We start from the raw sequence: 13,261 nt of genomic DNA on the forward strand, positions 1-13,261 counted from the left end.
TGACTGCCACACTGTCAAACTCATGACTAATGTGGGCTTAACAAATATATCTTCACAGCCTACCAGGTAGTACTTCACCATGGACGATTTTCCTTTTAAGTTTGACACAGATTATTAAGTTCAGTTATAATACAGAAAACAACGCACTGGAAGCAAAGCTGGCCACCTGACACTGTCATTTGGTCCGTAATATAATATATATAATAGTTTGTGCTCTGCAGGTGTGGCAAAAATGATTTCAATGGGACATTATAACAGATGCAGCCATGGTTTCCAGACAAGATGACTGGAAGTACAAATTGTAACTGGAAACAAAACTTGTTTGATTTCACAAGACAATGATGGAAAGGTAACTTACTATGACTTGCAAATACTGGAGAGGGGAATATTTGGCCACAAAGATAAACCTTAAATAATGGCCTTATATTTCAAAACAAACAATGCCAAATATAATTTTATCAAAAACACCTAATATACATTTCTAGTGTTTGATTACTGTAATTATTACATTCACACAGAACTATCAATGGACAGTGACCAACCTCCTACTCTCTTTAAATCCCCTTGTGTTTAAAAATGACATCCCTGTATTTATACCCACACTGTAACACATGGGGAATATTGTGCTGCTGTCCATCTTTTGAACAGATCCAAATCTGTTTTAGTGTGATAGCACAGAGACCTTAATCTCTGACCACAAAATTGATGGGCTTCTTCCTTACCCCTAGTGCAAACCATCCATAATGTTTGGTCAAGGTCTGTGATGTAGAACTAATGCTTTTGTGCAACAACCATTTCCTTCTTTCAAACAAAGTGACTTTGACCTTCGACACCTTGATGCCAAGACTGATCGACTTCTTCCTAATCCAAAATACAAGCTATTTACAATCTGGTAATAGTAGATAGTCAAAATCTCAAGCTATTGTGCAAATGAAAGATGAATAGGCAATCGACAGCAGAACACTATGTTCTGCCTTATCGTGTGAGTATACAAACTACTTGAAGCAAATAAATTAAATTTGGTGTTTAGACCATTACAGCAACTTTTCAATTTTGTTACAAATTTTGGAGCTTTTGGGACCTGAGATTTTCTTATTATGAAAACCTTCAAGCAAAACCACTTGAGGTAGACAAATGAAACTTCAACAGCATTTTTCTATCTTTATATAGATAATATGATCAGATTTTCAGGCCATTTTACAAATTTGTAAATTCAACAAAAAAAATTGGAACCTTTTAGGCATTGTTTTGGTTCACAGTGGGGGCACCTGGTATTTGCAAAACACAAATGTAGTATGAACTGGTAAGTTTTGAGACCCTTGGATTTTATCAAGTTTAACAGTATTTATTTTGTGTGATAAAATAATGAAACATCAGTCATGCTTGGTTGATTGTTATTATAATTTCCATTATGTTACATCACAATTACATCAAATATATACAGCTGTACAAGTTTAAATTACATGTACATATACTTGCAACAAATCAATCTGATTAAAATTGAGATCTCCGATATCAGAGATCTGATGAACAATGAGGTCATGTTGAACTTTCAATTCACCAAACTAATTAAAGCTTTTATATTTTATGAAAGTGAACTTGGAACAGTTGTTGTTGTTGTTGCTGTTGTTGTAGGGTTTAACGCCATTTTCAGCACAAGATAGGCTATATATGGCAGCCAGTATAATTGGTGGAGGAAGAACCCTGGAAAACCCCGGGAAGAACCATCGCCCAGAGAAGCTACTGGCAGGCTTTCTCACATACCAACGTTAGTCGAGCCTGAGACTCGAACTCATGCAGACAGAGGTGAGATGGCAGTGATCCGTAATGGTGAGCGCTTTAGACCACTCGGCCACTCGGGGCCCCAAACTTGGAACATAACATTTCTAATGATAAACTCTCCCCAACATGAAATATAATGTTATACCTGACCTGTTTTAAATAAAATACATTGAGCTGAACATTATATACCTGCCCCATGTTTATATGCAGATAACTATTTCTACACTGAAACCATTTTTATTCTTTCTGTCACTGTGACATTGACCCTTTTTAACTCCAAATTAGATGCACTTCTTCATAAGTAAAAGCCATCCACAACATTGGCTTTAGGCCTGTGATGTTGAACAGATAGTAACCTTTCTTTTTCTTTCATGACACGGTGACCATTTCCACTTATGTTTTTATTCCAAATTCAATAGGCTTTTTCCTTACACAAAGTGCAATCCATCCACATAGAATGATTGAGGTATTTTATGTAGAAATGATGTTACTGTGCAGAAATGAACTTTATTCTTTCAGTTACAGTGGCCTTTTACTTTTTGAGCACAACCATGTCTGGTACTTATAGACATTAGAATATTTGAATTAATAAACCATATTTCTTCTTCTGGTCACAGTGACTTTGACCTTTGAACATTTGGTTCCAAACTGGCAGAATTCTTCTCTGCTCAACATGCAAGCTACCCACAGAGTTTGGTAACTGTACATAGTGGAAAAATCAAGTTATTGTGTCTTAACCATTTTACTTCTTTGAGCCACAGTGACCTTTCACCCCTGACTTTTTAATGCCAAAATTCATAAGATACTTCCTTACCCCTAATACAAACTATCCTCAAAGGCTGGTAAGTGTAAATGTTAGAGAACCTGCATCATTTTGCAGAAATCAATTCTTTCTGACACAGGGACCTTAAGGTTTGATACTTTGAGCCTGAAATCAATAGGGTTCAAATCAGTAAGGATACTCCAAACACAAGCCATCACAAAGTTTGGCAAATGTGTAGCTGGTGGATAACTTGAATTACTGTGCAGAAACCATCTAGGTAACAGATGGATAGACTTGCACCTTAACATAATATGCTCTGCCATATTGCAGGTGTATAAAAAATACATGGATTGGGAACTTTAAAGGTAGGCATCTACCTATATCGGAGCCTAAAAGATCTACTTACTAAAACTTGATTTTAATCTGACTGAAAATCACCTACATGATTGAAAGGAAACATTCTTTCAAGGTTATCATTTCACAAGAACACTAATTTACCAATAGCAATTAATTCAGTTGTAACTTTCATTTTTCAAAGACATGTATGTATTCAACGAATGGATGAAGCTAAATAATTATCATCTATTTGCCAAGTCTACAGGTATTGTGAAATTATCATACTCCTTTCTCAACAAGTGCATTTTAAAAATATTTTGTGTCCTTCTAGACCATCTTATGTTTGAGAGTAGCTAACGAATCAATATTAATTGGTCAAGTTCAATAGCCCATGCTGGCCAAACAACGTGCAGCTTGCATCCAAAGGTATATTTTGCTAAAGACTATTCCAGAAATAAATATGGGAGGGGTGTTTGGAAGGCACTTTTTAATATTTCTTCCCAATACCCATCAAATTTTAAATGAGAATAACAGATTGTTGTACAACAAAATGAAATTAAACCTGTAAGTAGCTAAAAAAATTGAACAATTACGTCTGTCATCATTACCCCCTTCCAAAATCTTCAACCCCTCTCACTCTGATTTTTATTTTTTTATTAGCCCCAACTTAAAAAACAGAAGAGAGAATTATTCTGCTGAAATTTATCAGCAAAGATTCCTTATTTGTATGCACAATTTTCTATTAAGGACTGTTCTGTGGGATGCGTTCAGTGGCTGATTATGTATCCAAATCATCAGTGTCTGATAAGCCCTCCACCTCATCTTCATCACCACCCATTGCTCGCCAGAATGCCACTGCAACCTGAATTTTTAAAAAAGTAAAAAAAGGAGAATGTTACAGCTTTATTGGTTTCTTTTCTCTTTATACTGTGCATTAAGTTCTATGATGATGTCCATGATTGCTCAGCTGTAACTCTGAAGTTACAGTTGATGTGAAGGAACCTGTAAAGATTTCGAGAAATTGAATAAAATTCCCCCTTTATCAAAGGTTTCATCAATATTATATGTTGAATGACAGCATGTAAACTACCTGTAAGGTCCTTTTTACTTAGAAATGTACAATTAAGAGCAGACTGCTCTAGTGGCATAAGTGGTTAGAGTGTCTGCTTTGGATGCAGGAGGTCACAGGTTCAAGCCCCAGCCAAGTCATAACAAAGACTTATAAAAATGGCACTAATAGCTGCCTCACTTGGCACTCAGCATTAAGAGGTTATTGTTAGGACTGGTCACCCTGGTGTCAGGATAATGTAACTGGGTGGGACATCATGCTACATGTCTGCAGCATGATGCCCCAGTGCTAGACATCCCTATAAACTGCCACACTGCAGACATCATAGTGATTAGACTGAAACATTGTTAAAGCTATGTTACAAATCCAATCACACACACACACACACACATGCACACACACACACACACACACACACACACACACTTAAGAGCATTATATTTTCCCCCTGGGTTAATACTACCACTGATATATTTCATCATCTCTTAGACTCCAGTTGAAATTCTTATCTCTGAATGGTCAGAATTATTTTATATTAGCATCTGATTGGTCAGAAATTTGACATTTATTTGAATGATCAGAGTAATCTGAATTAGCCAATCATACGTCAGAATTTTGAATAAAATCAAAGTTTGAAAACGAGAATGATTACAAAGTTGTGTGATCCAAAAAATTTCTTTTTTAATTTGTTCAGTTCATATATTGCTGAAAAAAACTAGCAAATAAGTAGACTAAATTTCATCAGCACAATTTAGGCTGTCTTTATGTACTTTACGACTTTATGAGATTCTATGTATACTGTGAGAAAAATTATACAGGAAGAAGGAAATGAACCTTTTCTGCATATTTTTTTCTTTCTTGATGAGGAAGACTTTGGGCTTTTTCTGCAAAAGAAACAAAAACCATCATCTTTGAATGCTTTTTGTTTTATGCATAATAAAAGTTTGTTTAGAAATAACAGTAATTATATGTAAGGTAGCATGCTTGCTAGGAAAAAGCAACCCATCTGCATTATAAATTTACAGCAAAATGGTGTTACTTTTGGTGTAAAATGTATTTTGTTGAAGGGTAAATGAATATTTAATCATGAGTGAAGAGATAAACCCATATTTTAACATGACTGAATTGATAAAACCATATTTAACATGACTGAATGGATAAACCCATATTTAACATGATTGAATGGATAAACCCATATTTAACATGACTGAATGGATAAACCCATATTTAACATGACTGAATAGATAAACCCATATTTAACATGACTGAATGGATAAACCCATATTTAACAGGACTGAGTATATCAACCCATATTTAACATGACTGAACAGATAAACCCATATTTAACAGGACTGAGTATATCAACCCATATTTAACATGACTGAATGGATAAACCCATATTTAACATAACTAAATGGATAAATCCATATTTTAACATGACTGAATGGATAAACCCATATTTAATATGACCAAATGGATAAAACCATATTTTAACATGACTGAATGGATAAGAACATATTTAGCATGACTGAATGGATAAACCCATATTTAACATGACTGAATAGATAAACCCATATTTAACATAACTGAATGGATAAACCTATATTTAACATGACTGGTTGTATGTTATCTGTCATAACATTGTAATTTCTGTTGACTCGAAATTAAACATTATATCCCAATTTTAAAGTAAGATGACTAAGTGTAGATACAATTGTTGTGGAATGTTGTTGCTCTTGTGGATCATTTTTTGTGAAAAAGCATTTTTGCAGATTTCAATGGAAATGTGCATACATTTTATCATATTTTGATGTACACTCAAACATATTTAACTCCAGCATTAGAGGAATATTCCATGCATACCATATCTGTACAGAATTCTTTGAATGTAAATAGATATAACTGTTATTACTGTGATACACAACGAAATTGACCTGACAATGTCTCCATACTCTTTTATATGGCATTCTTAAGGTAGCTGTCTCTCTCCTAATACCACAACTGATTTTGCAGATTTTCCTGAATCAATTGTGATCACCCTGTTTACCCATGTTCACATAGCTGACTAACCCTTCTAGCATTAAATTCAAAACATTTATACAGTATTGAGTTCAATTTTTCCCACTCATTTATGATGGAAAATCAATCATTTCCACACAGAAGCCCAACTCCAATCATTCTCATCTTGTCAACCTACCTGTCCTCTAAACCGACTTGGCCAGGGAAACTGTCCTTTAAGGCACTGAATAAAAATGTTTACCTGTATTTTACCTAACCTCAACCCATGTCCTTCAAGGACTGGAAGTGTTATTCAAGCAAATGAGTGGACAAAGAGTGAACTCCTTCAAATACATGTAGATAGACTTGTTGTAATTAGATTTTTAAAATGAATGAATATTCATATGAATGGCAAAAGGAATATGAAAATAGGATACTATTTCTTTTAAAAATCTGAACATGATCTCAATGAATCTGAGCTTGTTTAATAATAAAATATGCTTATATCCTTGATAAAATGTAATGGGGATACAAAAGCTTGGAGCCTACAATTACTATTACTACTGGTGAGATTTACCTACTTTCTTACATCATTCATATATATATATATATATATATATATATATATATATATATAGAGTGTTGTTGTAGGGTTTGATGCCATTTTTCAGCACACGATAGGCTATACATAGCGGCCATTATTAATGGTGGAGGAAGAACCTGGGAAAACCCTGGAAAGAACCACTGACTCATGAGAAGCTACTGGCAAGCTCTCTCACATACCCATATTAGCTGAATCTGAGACTCGAACCCACACAGACAGAGGTGAGATGGCAGTGATCCATAATGGGGCCCCAGATATATATGATCACCTTCTTAGCATAAAAATGAAAAGTCATTTGGACAACCAGAATTGTTCCCTGGATTTCTCCCAGCCCCTGAATACTTGGTACATAATAGTTATCATTCAGAATAAGTTTGGAATGTATTCAGTTTACACTGGATTTATTGGAACTGATGTATTTAGGAAATAAGAATTCATTCACCATACTGTAAGTTATTTTTAATTCTTTCACTTTGTAATTTTGGGAATTAAATTAATATTTTGAATTTTACAAAACTTGTTGGTTTTGCTTCTCTTTTGTTACATAGTTAAACCCCTAGAATCATAACACTATTTTCAGCCTCTCCCTTAAATTACATACATTTACTTGTGGAATGAATCAACATGGATTCCTGAACCTGACCATACCCACCCCACAAAGGGAGCTTTGGTGGTTCAGTGGCTAAGGCATTGGATATATGGCCAGAAGTTGAAAATTTGAGTTAAGGCATTGGCTATGGGACTAAAGGTTGCAAATTTGAGTTTAGGCATTTGATAAGAGACCAAAGGTTGCAGGTCTGTGTTAAGGCATTGGCTATGTGACCAAAGGTTGCATATTTGAATCCCACCATATGATGACAACCAGATTTCTCAGGATTCTTTATGGTTATAGGTTTCTTTACTTTCAGTAATTAAATCTTGAAGTGTTGCAGGAAGAAAACATATTGTGTTATTATATTTGTTTTAAATATTTATACTAGCAGCAAAGGGTGGTCTAAAGCACTGGCAAAATATGCATAATATTTCAAGATGGCCACAGTGGCATCCATACTAAACTTCAGATCAGCACCATTTTCATTTAAAATCAAGTAGACATCATATAAAAGTCTTCTGGTGAAAACCCCATGGCAATACAATCTTTCACTCAAGAGTGGCAATAATAAGCATTTCAAGACTGCCACTGTGGCAGCCATATTGGATGTCAAAATGGCACCATTTCCATTTAGGACCAGCTACACAGCATGAAAAGTATTCTAGCAAAAAGCTCACGTCAATACAACTCTGCCAATCAGGAATAGTAATAATAAGATTTTCAAGATCACCATTGTGGTACCCATTTTGGATATCAAATCAGCACCATTTTAATTTAAGACCTACAAGATATCTGAAGTCTTTTAATGAAAACCTCATGTTCATATGACCATCCATTCTGGAGAAGTATCGATAACAAAATTTTCAAGATGGCCATTATGACAGCCATGCAGCATGCCAGAATGTTCATTTAGGAACAACTAGACCTTGGGATGAATCTGTCTGTAGTTTCATGTCGCTCTGCCAAGTAGTTTGGGAGCATTAGTGATAATAAACTTGTTCTAATTGACAAATGTTGATGGACAGCAGACAACAGACCATCCCATAAGTTCTTTTGGTCTGCGACCAGTCAAGATAAAAAACCTTAATGGAACCAATGGATACAGCTAGTAATTAGTCTACTTCAATGGTGACAATGTGTACATTGTATTTTCCTTCGTTAAATAATATAAATATTTAATAAATCATAAATGTTCTTCTGAAAATATGTTCAAAGACCAGTTTGTTTATGGTAAGTAATGATTATATTTAATGTATTAAAATTTTACAGAAACCTCTAGAAAGGTCTATCATGAATGTGGGGATCAAATTTGAAATTAATGTTTTCTATAGACACTTCTTACCTTTCATCAAACCAAACCGTTCAAACAGTTTTTCAAAGGACTCTCCTCCTGGGTCCTCAGTTCCCAGTGCCTCGAACAGTTGTAGATCCTCAGGTGCATGGAGCAAATCTAACATGTAATGAAAATATACATTAAGTGGTCATAGCAAGTTTTCACTTGAAAAAATTCCAAAGTATTGTTTAGTGATTGACATACTTTACAAAGGCAGCAAAAATTATGCAACATCAGACTGAACTGTACATGGGAAGCTTTTGGCAAACTTTATCACAGACCCACGTTAGTCAAGATGTGATGAGTGATCTGTAAAGGCAAGACCACTCAGCCACCTGAAGCCCTTGATTAAATGTGCATAATTTATTATAATCTTTGCATGAAAATTGCATCTCTCCTAAACAGAAGTACTATGCAAACCTAGTTCTAGTTAATACTTTTGACTATAATGCAGTGAACCCCTACAACTACTGGGGGTTCACAAAGTGCCATCATTCTATGTTGTACAATATCCAACCAAGTCAGTTAACAGAAGAAAAATATAAAAGGTATAAAAGATTGGGGGAGATGGCAAGATTCTGGAGTCCAGTGATTTTCGCTGCCTGTAAATTTGGATTATCAATGCCCTGTTTTCGTATATATGTGCTCCAAGAAAAGCTAGGCCATGCTAATGATTTTGTCCTCAATAGCTACAGCCGGGTTATTACACTGAGACTGCTTTGTTCTGCTGTGGTAAGTTCTGAATAAACCAATTTTTTTCTAGTTTCTTTGATAATACTTACCTAATCATAATACCTCAGGAGAACCACTACTACCTCACAAATCCAGCCTTCTCAGATAACACTTTTAGTTTAAAGTTATCTGCCCACCTAGGTGAGAGTTAGAGTGATCTCCCCTTGATACTGGGATTGGTACCAAATCCCTTACAAGCATCAAATACTACTGGAGCAGCAGGAACTTTCTCTGAATGGATGTAACTGGAAGGAGGCTGGGAGGGTGTATGTGTATTATGATTGAAAAAGTATTGTCAAAGAAACATTTTACTTATCGAAGAAATATATTTTACTAGAAAAATTTGGTTTCTTCGTTAAAATACATTACCCAATCATAATACCTTTAAGTAAGGAGAATAAGGAAGAGGTGGAGGGAGATAAATCCCCTTATCCAGAAGGAACCATCTACAGTCCCCTATGGTATGTGAGAAAGCTTCTAGATAATCTGGAAATAGACTCCATATATTGAGGTGTGGCTTTGAAAGGGAACAGTTTTACTGCCCACAGATCCATCAGGATTCACAAAACTCCATCTTTATGAAGTCGTCAAATGACCTGGAAAGGTACCATGGGTAAATGTTCCTCTAGATTGAATTCAGTCTTTTTGGATGAAAGATCTCAGATAAAAATTATACAAGTGTACTCATATATCCATCCCATGGTATGGACAATTACAGTCAGAGAACAGTTTCACACATATGCAGTATTTGTGGTGACTGTCCTAACTTAACTGAGCTGATATAAATAAGTAAATTCACTGGTATGGATTTAGTCTAAAATACAGAACTGACAGACCATTTTATTCAGGTTGAAAGTGTCCATATTAATATATTGTCCTTCCCCTCTTTTGAAGGTAAAATGAGGCATGATCTCCCTCAATGCCATGGCTTGATATTCCTGAAATTTATACCACTTCAGAGCTTGCTCTAGGTCCTGTAGAAGAACTTGAGAATAAGTGTCTAGAATAGACAGGAATCATTACCAATATCTGATTACCCATGAAGGGAATCCTATTCTTTGCAATGAAAGGAGGAGACTTCATGAATGACATTGATACATCTTGTCAGAACTGCATGGAGATGGATGCACCAATAGGAAATGTATTGCTGATTTTGCCTGCCAATTGCCAAGGTAGTGAGGAGGCAAAACTAATATGATAGGTAAACTAGCTAAGTTTTTGAGAACAGTTCAAATGGTGTATCGTTCAGCCAGGTCAATACTAATGATAAATTCCACCTCAACAAGGGTCCAGTGTCATTAGCCAGGTGAAATCCAAATTAATAAAAGATCAGATAGGTCTGGGGTTTGTCTAATATCATCTCTTTCAAGACCGCAGAGTGTCAGTAATCATGGAACTTTGGGTTTAATTGTAATTGGTGCTAATTGTTTCACATCAAAGAGCCATAGAAAGTTAGCTACTGAGATACAGATGCCGACATTGGTATAAAGTGCTTTGTTTTCTCCAAGGAGATTATATTACTTGCCTTTAAATGCTTTTTGGTGTATGGCCATCTCACTTGAGGGATTCTCCACTACTGGTTGCAAGAAGTACTTGTTCTGAATGGTATGTTTAACAGGATCCCAATGTGCAGGTTCAGTAACTCTGGTTTGGGGTTAAAACAACCTGCCATCATGGTTATTTAATGTGGATGAGGTAGTATCTTGATTCCTGGTGACATTGATGAAGTTGGTTCACTATTTCAAATCTGAGGGGAGTAATCGCAAATGAATTCAAATATAATACAATTGTGGTGTGGCTTCTGAAATTTAACAATTTCACTAGGTTCTTGAAGTGTTATGCCAAAATAAACATTATCAGAAATTTTATTTATTACTGATCCATGAGTAAAGCCAGAAAGTCGTCTTTGTGATTGTCTTCAGTTAATACTGTATACAACTGTTGCTCAAACAATAGCAGACATGTGTTTCTTCTTTAACTGCATACACAACCAAGCAACAGACAATGCAGTGGTTGATAAACGATTCTCATAATTTAATAAACATCAAAAAATGAAAGCCGCCAACATATTTGCTGGGTATGGTGGTGTTATTAGATGCTATCAGCTGACCAGTAAAAAATGTCCACTTTATTAGCTGGAAATTGAAAGGGTATAAAACTGTACATGCATTCAGCTTAAAAATCTTTATAAAAGTATTTTTCACATGTTTCTTTCTATATTCATAAAATCTGAAGTAAAGGTTATATGCAGGCTGAAAGTATTTGTTGGTTGTTAATTATCCTTGCTGTAGTCATTCAAATGAATAGGCGTACAAGTGTTAATTATTGGGAATTTACAATGGATAAAAGTACATGGAAACGCATATGATAAAATTTTAGCAGTATGAAATTTGTACAAACACCGTTCACAGACCCTGGAATGTAATGAACCAAAAATGTGATTTGTCTTTCTTAACCTAATTTTGCTGTTAATTTTTCATATTGAATTCAGACACATAATGATCTGTGACATAATTATTGAATAGTTTAAATATGTATGCAATTTTTGCAATGAAATTACATGCAATACGGATGAATTGCATGCCACGATGGCACGATAGTAAATGGTGTTGATACCCTATTCATAATATACATTAGACATGAATAAATGTATATGTGCCAATGCGTTGTTCTCTGGAAAAAAGTAAATTACTGTAAAACCCCGCATTAACACGACCACGCTATTAATGCAATCCAATTTTTTGGAGTCCAATTACCGCAATATAGCGGGGTTCCACTGTATATAGAAAGAGTATTGATGATCCAGGACTGGTGAGACAAAGGATGGGTTTTTTGGTAATCCACCCTGTCACCAATAGGTCCATCATACGTTGATACTAATGAACATTTATTGAGTGAAAACTAAGGGCTGAAGAGACCATTCCATGTGTATTAGTTCCTTTTTGCAGAACAATGAATCTGACAATGCATTAGCCAGCCTGGGATATATCGAATATAAACCTGGACTGTCATAGAGGACACCACTTTAGAAAATCCTCAGCAAGAATACAGAGGTCTGAGTACTTCTTTCCACTTTTCTGTAATAAGTCAACATGGCGAAGTTTTCAGATGGAATTAGAACTCTAGTCCCATGTAAGTTCTCCAACCACCAATCAAAAGGTTCCAAAATGGTTTCCATCTCGAGGAAGTTGATATGTAAATAGTGATCTTGAGGAAGCCTTGGTCTTATGACATTCTGAATTGGTAGGAGACTTGCTCCCCCAGTCCTGTGTTTATATCTGTAGCAATCGTGATTGCCAGAGGTTATGCTTGCAGAGGTATCCCCAGTGTGTAACCCCTTTCCATGAGTCTAAAATTCAGCTAATATATAAGCAATGAATCATTGGTTTTATCTCAAACATTTATTGAAAATAAATATGCCTGAAATGGTGGTCACATTCAGTTCCAGGAGACTGGAATAATATATATAATGGCTGATTCACAGGGCAGGGGCGATGTTTAAAGGGCAATGCTGAAAATAATAACAATATTTGCTACAAACTTTCAAGACCTAAATTAATAAACAAAATGCATTGGATCACAGGTATAACACAGCAGAATACTGAACAACTGCAGTAATACACCAATGCTAGTTTTAGATGCAAGCTAAAGGCAACATATTCCACACTGCATGTGAACTAAACCACTACAGATTGTGTCATCAAAAAAAAAAGATGAGGACTAAGATGCAAGCACCAGTGACTTGGGCAGCAGAGTAGGCCTGTGTTTTGGTCTGGATCTTTTCAAAAATTCTCTATGGAGGTTCATCAGGGCCCCAAGTGGCAGAGTGGTCTGAAGTGCTCACCGTTACGGATCACTGCCATCTCACCTCTGTCTGCGTGAGTTTGAGTCTCAGGCTCAGCTAACATTGGTATGCGAGAAAGCCTGCCTGTAGCTTCTCGTGGGTTGGTGGTTCTTCCCTGGGTTTTCCAGGGTTCTTCCTCCACCAATTATACTGGCCGCCATGTATAGCTTATCTTGTGCTGAAAAATGGCATTAAAACCCTACAACAA

The 13,261-nt window shown here is 35.6% G+C and overlaps 1 protein-coding gene across 1 annotated transcript in view; it reads right to left on the reverse strand.

The window, feature by feature from the left end:
- Window positions 1-1,383: 1,383 nt before the first annotated feature.
- LOC149801540 (alpha- and gamma-adaptin-binding protein p34-like) overlaps window positions 1,384-13,261 on the reverse strand; it is a 32,454-nt gene continuing 20,576 nt past the window's right edge. The window contains exons 7-9 of the mRNA XM_089955734.1: window positions 8,487-8,594; window positions 4,785-4,834; window positions 1,384-3,743 (exon numbers count right to left, since the gene is read on the reverse strand). Of these exons, the coding sequence (XP_089811860.1) occupies window positions 3,660-3,743; window positions 4,785-4,834; window positions 8,487-8,594 (242 nt within the window). The 3' untranslated portion in view covers window positions 1,384-3,659. The remainder of the gene's footprint in view (window positions 3,744-4,784; window positions 4,835-8,486; window positions 8,595-13,261) is intronic.

The sequence above is a fragment of the Sinohyriopsis cumingii genome, chromosome 4 (assembly GCF_028554795.1).
Source record: "Sinohyriopsis cumingii isolate HCF-2022 chromosome 4, ASM2855479v2, whole genome shotgun sequence".
Taxonomy (NCBI): Eukaryota; Metazoa; Mollusca; class Bivalvia; order Unionida; family Unionidae; genus Sinohyriopsis; species Sinohyriopsis cumingii.